General features: G+C 45.3%; 1 protein-coding gene across 1 annotated transcript; it reads right to left on the bottom strand.

Moving 5' to 3' along the window:
- Positions 1 to 6779: 6779 nt before the first annotated feature.
- LOC105061194 (uncharacterized) lies at positions 6780 to 9122 on the bottom strand. Its single transcript, XM_073246029.1, has 3 exons — positions 8790 to 9122; positions 8389 to 8522; positions 6780 to 7041 (listed from the first exon to the last, which is right to left on the bottom strand). Exons 1-3 carry the CDS (start codon positions 9051 to 9053, stop codon positions 6870 to 6872), a joined length of 570 nt encoding a protein of 189 aa, XP_073102130.1. The 5' UTR covers positions 9054 to 9122; the 3' UTR covers positions 6780 to 6869.

The raw sequence follows: 9122 nt of genomic DNA, 5'->3' as shown, positions 1-9122 counted from the left end.
AGAAAGGCCGCAGCAGGACAGATCTGCGAGGTCTGTCTCCATCTATCTTCTTCCCCATCTAAAATACCCCGATTTAAGATCTATGAATTGGAGGACCTTGGTCCAGGTCTGATCTAGTTTGATACCAGTTTTTGAATTTTTTAGAGGTAGTTTTAGAGGCGTTCATCATCTGGAACGAAAGGCTGACGAAGAAGACAGCAACCAGGCTGATTTCATCAAGGGCCTTGAATCGTATCCAGACGACTCCAGATCTAATCGTTGCTGGTTTCGCTGCACCCAAGGTCTGTGGGAGGAGCAGAGATCATGATCCAATAGTTGGTATCAGAGCCACAATGGTGAGGAAGCGGTTCCAAGCATGAGAAGTTGAAGATCCCAAGTGCTGAAAATTTTCAGCAAGGTACCATCAAGGTATATTCTACACTTCTTGATTTTATATTGCTTGTTTGGCTTGGATCCAGTCATGGGCAGCAATATGAAGGTCGATTTTGAGAAGTTTGATGGCAAGAAAAATTTTTCCATGTGGAAAATCCGGATGGAGGATCTTCTGGTGCAAGCAGATCTAGATCAGGCTTTGGATGAGAAGCCTGAGGGAATGACAGATAGACAGTGGGCATCGTTGGAGAAGAAAGCATACTCGATGATCAGAGGATGTTTGGCGGATGCGGCGTTGTATTCGATGCTGGAAGAAAAGACCCCGAAGGGCCTTTGGTCGAAGTTGCACACCATGTATATGGGGAAGAATATGTGCAACAAGCTGATGCTGAAGAAGAGGTTGTACAGTCTTCGGATGCAGGAGGGATCTGATGTGATTGGCCACATTCAGAGGTTCGACCAGTTATGCATGGAGTTGGTGAATATCGGGGTGAAGCTGGATGAGGAGGACAAGTCTCTATTGCTTCTATGTTCGCTGCCCGGATCATATGATTCTTTGGTGACTACACTGCTCTACGGCAAGGAGACTCTGGAGTATGAGGACATGGTCTCGGTACTGAGGTCGAATGAGCAGAGGAAAAAGTTGACCAGAGATCGGGCTCCCCAGGAGGGTTTGGCAGTAGGGGAGAGGACAGGTAGAGGCAGAGGTAGAAGCAAGTCCAGGGGGCGGTCCAAGTTCAGGAAGGGAAAGAAAGAGGTGAAATGCTTTAAGTGCAATGAGTTTGGGCACTTCAAGCGAGAATGTCCACTATGGAAGAGCAAGAAGGGAGAAAGAAGTGGCTCAGAATCAGTGAGTGCAGTTGCTGGGCAGCAGGTGGAGGATGATCTACTTGTGGTATCAGATGGTCACAGGCAGTACATAGAGGAGTGGACACTGGACTCTGCGTGCTCACATCACTACACACCACACAGGTCTTGGTTTGCTACATACACCAAGACAGATGAGGGATCAGTAACTCTAGGCGACAATCATCCTTGCAAGGTGGCTGGGATAGGGACAGTCAGGGTGAGGATGTTTGATGGGATTGTGAGGACATTGATAAATGTAAAGCACATCCAGAGCTGGAAAAAAATATGGTGTCACTAGGCTACTTGAAGCGCAGTGGATACAGCTTCAGTAGGAGGGCTAGAAGCAGAGTACTGAACATCTCCAATGGAGCTATGGTAGTGATGAGAGGCAGGAGATTGGACAATAACCTCTATCGCATGGAGGGATATGTGGTGACCGGAGAGTCTGATGCAGCAGCTGCAGCACAAGACCAGGAGGAGACTTACAGGATGTGGCACTATCGCCTAGGCCATATGGGTGACAGGGGGCTGAGGGAGTTGAGCAGGAGAGGACTCATCTCTGATCTGGAGGATGGTGCTACATGGGAGATCTGTGAGCCTTGCCAGATGGAAAAGCAGAGGAGAGTTTAGTTCACCATCAGTATAGCCCGTAGTGCAACCCCTCTGGAGTTAGTACACACGGATGTGTGGGGACCAGCCCCAGTTTTAGCTAAGAATGGGGCTAGATACTTCATGACCCTGATTGATGATTTCTCAAGGAAGCTTTGGATTTACTTCATGAGAGAGAAGTCAGAGGTCTTCACCAAGTTCAAGATCTGGAGAGCTGAGGTGGAGAAGGAGCAGGGGAGGAGCGTGAAGTGTCTGAGGTCAGACAATGGCGGGGAGTACACCAGCAGAGAGTTCCAGGACTACTGTGAGGAGTGTGGGATCAGGAGATACTTCTCAGTTAGGAGGACTCCCCAGCAGAATGGGGTGGCCGAGAGGATGAACAGAATACTTTTGGAAAAAGCACGATGCATGAGGCTGCAAGCAGGGCTTCCTAAAGAGTTCTGGGTTGACACAGTTGACACAGCGGGTTACTTGGTCAATCGATCACCTCACACCAGGTTGGATGGCAGGCTTTCAGAGGAGGTGTGGTCTGGAAGGACAGTTGGGCTGGGCCATCTACGGGTATTTGGGTGCACGGCCTATGTGCACATTGGAGCTGGTGAGCGGAGCAAGCTAGACGCCAGATCACGCAAGGCGGTGTTTCTAGGCTATCCGTGAGGAATCAAGGGATACAGGCTGTGGGATCCCTTAGAAAAGAAGGTCATCATTAGTCGGGATGTGACTTTTGATAAGGAGTCAGTCCTACGGAGGTGAGCAGGCATGGAGGAGCAGCAGGAGGAGGTCCAGCAGGGCACTGCTGGACAGCTTACCTCTTTTATTTTGCCTCTTGCAGGTACTACGGGAGGACATGACATTCAGGTGGAGAACCTACCTAAGGTGTCTCCACAAATGGAGAGGACTCGGATGGATGATCGAGACGGAGAGGTCCAGCAGGAGCGAGCTAGATCGAGGACTGATATCGGTGTTGCCCTACACAAGCCCAAGAGGACCATCAGGCAACCGGACCGATATGGCTTCGAGGAGACGCTGTCATATGCCCTGGTGACAATGAATGAAGACCCATATACGTATCAGGAGGCTATTGAGAGCCAGGATAGAGAGCAGTGGGTCCAGACGATGTCCGAGGATATGCAGTCTCTCCATCAGAACCAGACGTGGCGATTGGTGCAGTTGCCACAGGGGAAGAGGCCCATTGGCTGCAAATGGGTCTACAGTCGCAAGGACAGAGTGGAGCTGGTTGAGGCCTTGGGACACCAAGGTGGAGATTGTTATGATCCAGGTGGTGTGCCCAAGGCCCAGGGGACCAAGGCTAAGGCCAAGATCTATCATTCATGAAGGCTTCATGGAGACTCTAGGGCTAGTTGGGCCCTAGGTTGAAAGGCTGTGGGCCTTTCGGGTTCTTGAGGTCTAGGTTATGTGGGCCTCAAGGGACCAACTCTTTATGGGCCAGGTCTGGGTTCAGGAGAGGTGAGATTAGGTCGAGTCATGGGTGTACATGGGCTTGGGTTAACCTAATCTCCCATAGAGTTGGTCAAGGGAGTTTTGGGTTTGGGTCACTTGACCCGGTGTTTATATATACATGTACTTGTATAGGTTTGAAAAAATCAAGAAAATAGACAACTCTTTCTCCCAAGTCTCTCTCTTTCTTCTCCCTCTCTCTCCAGCCATCTTCCATGCCCCAGGAGCAAGAAACCCTAGGGTTTCTTGCCGCCAGGTCCAGATAAGGAAAGAAAGGAAGGGAGGCGCTAGCCCCTTCCCCCTTGCAGCCGCCTACCAGATCTGCTCTCCCTCTCTTGCAGGTGCCCAAACACCAGGTCCAGGATCTAAAATCTCTTGAGAAGAGGTTGGTACAAGTCTCTTTCAGATCTGGAGTTGATCTGAGGTCGTTTGAGGCGTGGGTGAGATCTCCATCAACAGATCTACAAAAAAGGCTGCAGCAGGGCAGATCTGCGAGGTCTGTCTCCATCTATCTTCTTCCCCATGTAGAATATCCCGATTTGAGATCTATGAATTGGAGGACCTCAGTCCAGATCTGATCTAGTTGGGTACCAGATCTTGAATTTTTTAGAGGTAGTTTCAGAGGCGTTCATCATCTGGAACGAAAGGCTGACGAAGAAGATAGCAACCAGGCTGATTTCGTCAAGGGCCTTGAATCGTGTCCAGACGACTCCAGATCTATTCGTTGCTAGTTCCGCTGCACCCAAGGTCCGTGGGAGGAGCAGGGATCGTGCTCCAACAGGTCTTACCTTCCTTAGCCTAAGCGCATCTTCGAGCTCGGGCTAGAAGGTCAGCATAGTCTTTCAAAAAAAATTTACTAAGAAAAAAAATTGGGTACTCGTACTTGAGTTCTCGTTTTGTCACCAACATGGCGATGGATTTGTTGAAGTCATGGACTTCAGGGATTGCTGCATTAAGATGTGCCACGTAATTTAATAGCTTGCCTTCTCTTTGCTTAATAGAGAAGAAACTGCCATTATTCTTCGGTTATGGCCTCTGGCTATCGAAGTGCATTGCAAACTATCTTTCCAGCTGCTCGAATGAGTGAATCAATCCTTGTGAAGGATGAAAAACTAGACTCTCATGCTTTTCTTGAGAGTCACTGGGAAGGCTTGACAGAGGAGGATGTCGGATGCCCTCACAGTATTATGAGGGTCTTGTAACCCTCTAAGTAGTCGAGCAGGTCGGCCGTGCCATCGTATTGCTCAACTTGTGGTATTTTGAACCAATTTAAGACCGGTTCGCTCAAGATTTCTCGAGAAAATGGAGGTTAGATTGTGAAGTTAAAGCCATCATTCTGTTGATAGCTAGCTTTCTAGAATTCATCGATTCGGCGTTTCAATTTTTGAACCTTCCTCTCGAGTTCATCTTCTCACTGGAAATGGTGCCGACATAGGCTTGAGGTGGAGTCCTCCTTAGAGAGCTCCAGCGGTCAATCTCGTCGATCATCTCTTCTAGAACTTCAAGGGCATTGGGGCGAGAGGTGTGGGGTCAGTTTGGCTGATTGTGACCGCCAATGCGAAGCTTAAGCTGCATTCGAGCACCATTGACCTTGTTTAGACCTTTTCACATATGTCCAGTGGCTTCGTTGAGATGGGACTGCTGGGGGAGCTTGCGTCCGTGATATGCCGTCCTGTTGTAGTTGCTGTACAGCAGTTGCGAGCGTCTGGACTTGCTCTACCAGTGTGGTAATCGGGTCTAGATACACGATGGCGGACTATTAGAGAGGTTGTTCTCCGACGCTCCATCCATTGGGATTGCTATGCGGCGATGACTGCCGATGTGACATGGTGAGGTGGTTCTACGATCGAATTCTCACCATCTTCTTCCAGAAAATGAGGTCAGGGCCTTTTCTCTAGCACTAATCTATTGTTGCTCCTCTCCGACTGAGTCATGTGGTCGAGTAGCTAGACTGGACAGCTCAAATCAAGTGCCATGCTAGAGTCGACAGGCACCAAGTTAGAACTCCGATTCTTTACAAAGAAAGTCTGCATGTCGGACAAGAAGGTGGGGGTTCTCTGGTGGGGAATCCTCCGATGTTTAAATCAATGATCGTCGAAGAGAGAGAATACTAGAAGAAGGTGGTAAGAATAAGAATCTTGAGTTTAGAAAGAAAAAAATCCTCCTATTTTTCTCCTCGCTTCCCTTTTTATAGGAGAGGGTCTGCCATGCGATTAGTGTCTGCCGGAGTCAGAGTAGTAGCTGTCAAAGCCAAGATAGTGGATTTCGTCAGAGTTGGAGTGATGGCTGTTAGAGCCAGGATAGTGGATGTTAGTAGGCTATCCCAAGGCTAGTCATCTATATCTGAAGGAGCAGTGGGCCTGTGCAGCAGAGTACCAGTCCAGTGAGATCCGTGCACCAAGTGCCTCTAGAACCATCTGATCTGAAGGAAGGCTCGTACGAAGCCAGATCGAAAAGAAGATGATATCGGCTGGGGACCAACGATGCTGGGTTTGCCGAACTGCCGATCTCTTATGATCAGCTTTCAATCGATGATATTGGTGCCGTGCAGATCTCATGACCCGGGTGACTACATCACGAAGCCAGATATCTCCAATGTACCTGGAATTCAAATATGTCAGCAAGTGGACCAAATATGGTCCAACAACAATCATCCAATCAACAAGATTGTTCTGAGTAGATTTGTTTAACATGCTGCATATTTTAGTTTGTGGGCCTTTTGTTTCTTCACTTATTAGAAAATGAATCCAAAGAGATGTATTTACTAAAATAAATTTGTATCTATAATGGACTTAGGGAGAGCCTAATCAACAGCAGGATGGTGAAAGCTTTGGGAACTTCATAGGTAGGTGTAATAGAAGAGGACAGGTTGTCAAGGAACGTTAGAACGTTAGCTTTGGGGACACTTTTTATTTGGTACAGCATAAAAATAACAGCTTAGTAACAGTTGATTAAATAACAGCTTAGAAACAGATGTTTATTAATAATTATCTTTTATTCAATTATCTTTCATGAAAATTTTGTTATTAATAATTAGCCAAAACTACATTTTAATTCAAGCAGAAATTAGACACTGTTCTAGTACCGAGTCATAGGGAGCACGGATCCTTGTTTAATAGCAGTAGTCACAACCCTCTGCTTAGCAACCACAGGTTCAAAGTCCAATTCTTTGGGGATGCATCCCAGAAGTCCAGAATTGGATAAATATAATTTAGATGTATCTCCGCCTTTTTCCTCACTTTCTCTTTATTAAAAGGGAGCTTCAACTTCTGTTGTTTATGGACAATCGTTCGTAATCGAGCAATATCTACGTCTGTGCAGCCTCAGCTCCAATGAGATCCTTTCTCTTGGTCTTGGTTTTCGGGTAGGAGTTGAACTAGCACTCACCTTGCTGATGTTCGGATTCATTCACTGGGCAATCTTTATCTAACGATGTAATAATTTATCATAACATGGAAACACAATTCGACTACAACTTGGTGAAAAAAATATGACAAAGAGTGATGCTGCTTTGATGTTCAAATGGATACATAAAGGTGCATCATGCGATTAATTACAATTCCATGCCTCACATTGGTCACTTAGAAAACGTGAAATGATGAGGTGGGGTAGACTTGGTGTGCAGCAGGAGAAAAGTAGCAAAAGCAATTCTTTTGTGGAATGTAGGTGGAAGTGGCATGCTTCAGTGCTGCACTCTCCGCCATGGATTTAATGGCTGGTTGGTTCAGATAAGCATATTTACTTTTCGTCCACCTGCAGTCGAGCAAATCGATGTGACGTGTTATTAGCCCTAATTACCAACATAAAGCAATGATCCAGAATCAAGCCAACTACTCTAATATTCTTACCTTATAGTTTAGTCTTACAACTGGTTTGATTCAATGATTGAGCCAAACCTGATTGGTTATGGCTGGATACAAGGTTATCATGCAATTATTGGTTCGAAATCATGCTCATTTAACTCAAATTGAATCATATATAGCTGGCCTTGAATTTGAAATTTAGGCTTGAAACTAGTTCCAAGTGGAGCTTGATGAGACCCAAGGTTCATCAAGCTTGGTACTGCCCTCTTTTCACAATGGTGCATTATGTGGTTTGATCATGTTATATGTCAACCAATGCTTAATGATTTTTTTGATGGCCATAATAGAATTTGGCATCGCTTTTAGCATTGTTAAATAATGAGTAAAAAGCATCGATATTTCTTATTTAACGACGCTATTGCTAAAGGTCGGCGTTGACATACTGAAATTTTACGACGCTTTTAAACGTCGTTGAAATACGACGTTTTTAAAACGTCGGCAGGTCAGCGCAATCTGTCGATGTTTTCAAAAGCGTCGGCAAAAATAATGGTTAATTTTTTTTTACTGTAGTGATAGATCTCTTTATCACCGGAAAAGAAAGAAAAAAGAAAAAAAAGGAAAAAAACCCTAATCTAACCAATAAAACACTTAACCCACATGAAAATGTGCATGACATTAGCTTGTGGAAGGTTGTGGGTATAGGTACCCTTTTCTTGCAAGCATGGATGCAAAGGAGGCACCCCTCGTGGTCTTATCTGCACTATAATTTGAGACACAATGCACGTGAATGAGAGATGAACAAACACTTGAATAGTCTCAAAATCTTAGGATTTTGAGTATAATACTGAATTAGTTCATATATAAGACAAACTATGGAAAAGAAAAAATGATGATTGCTAAAATAATATTCCACTCTATCAATTAAGCAAACATCCCAGTTAAAGAAGCATGATTAATTTAGAGAGTTCGAACCTTAGCGGAATTTTGTTTTTCAAGTGTTTAATTTAGAAAGTGCTCACGGATCATATCATTTCTTTGGAAAAGAAATGATGGGCGGCGAGAGTTAAGAACCAAGGAAATGACAACAAATAAAAAGGTGGACTAAAGAATAAAGAGTCCCACTAGAGCTTGTTCTCTAGTGGCCACCTTTCAAGTAGACTAAACCTCGGCGTTTTTGGAGGCCCCAACTGCTTTCATATCATCTTGCGTTGTTTTCAATTTAAAACAAAGTAAACAAAGCTTAGAAGTCATCGAATTATAATATTGTTAAAAAAAAATGCAGCAAGTGGGAGTAGACCTACCACCCTTGATTCCCATTCGTAGCTCCTCCTTGTTATCTCCACCGCTCGCCTCCTTTCCTCCATCTCCCTTCTCATCGCAGTCCATTGTTGCCTCCCTCAGAGATTCCTCAAATCGCTTGTAATCTTCCTCCTGATCACCACAAACCTCATTATGATCATAATCAGAATCCTTCCTAATCCAATCAATTCCAATCAGCACAAACAAAATGTATAAAAAAAAAAAAAAAAAATCTTGGATACCAGAGCAACAAAGAGTTCTTAGCTCTTTTTAGTAACATTTAAAGCCTGCAAATTGCACCACTCCTCTATATAGGAATAAGTACTTGTTTCTTGAGTGTTGGACTCAAGTAATTCTAATAAATAAGAAGAAGAAGAAGAAGAAGAAAGAGGTCCTTGCCTTGAGGGCTTTAGCTCGGATCCGGGCGGCCGCCTTCTGAGCTGCAAGTAGGTGATCCTCCTCTTCCATCCTCTTCCTCCTCCAGAACATATCAATCTCATCCCTTGTCACACTCTTGACCATGGCTGCTGCCTTTCTTGGCCTGGGTGTCGCCCATGGTGTACTCGGCCGAGGCGGCGGTGGCGGCGGAGGTGATGGCGGAATACATGGCTTCTTTATTGAGCTCATTACCTTCCTCTTTGCCCCTGCTGTTTCCTTCTCCATTTCTTTTGATTGCCACTCCTTTCTTCTCTTTTTGTACCTTGACCAACTTTTCCTTATGGTAAGAACACC

This window comes from Elaeis guineensis, chromosome 11, assembly GCF_000442705.2.
Source record: "Elaeis guineensis isolate ETL-2024a chromosome 11, EG11, whole genome shotgun sequence".
NCBI classification, from domain to species: Eukaryota; Viridiplantae; Streptophyta; class Magnoliopsida; order Arecales; family Arecaceae; genus Elaeis; species Elaeis guineensis.
This window is presented reverse-complemented; position numbering and strand designations above follow the sequence as displayed.

Bases quoted from the DNA above. Each gene is read 5' to 3' on its own strand.
- LOC105061194 (XM_073246029.1), bottom strand. From the start codon at position 9,053: ATGGAGAAGGAAACAGCAGGGGCAAAGAGGAAGGTAATGAGCTCAATA. The intron at 8,523-8,789 runs GCAAGGACCTCT...TGTGGTGATCAG, and splicing joins TCCGAGCTAAAGCCCTCAAG to GAGGAAGATTACAAGCGATT. The intron at 7,042-8,388 runs GTCTACTCCCAC...GCTCGACTGCAG, and splicing joins ATGGGAATCAAGGGTGGTAG to GTGGACGAAAAGTAAATATG.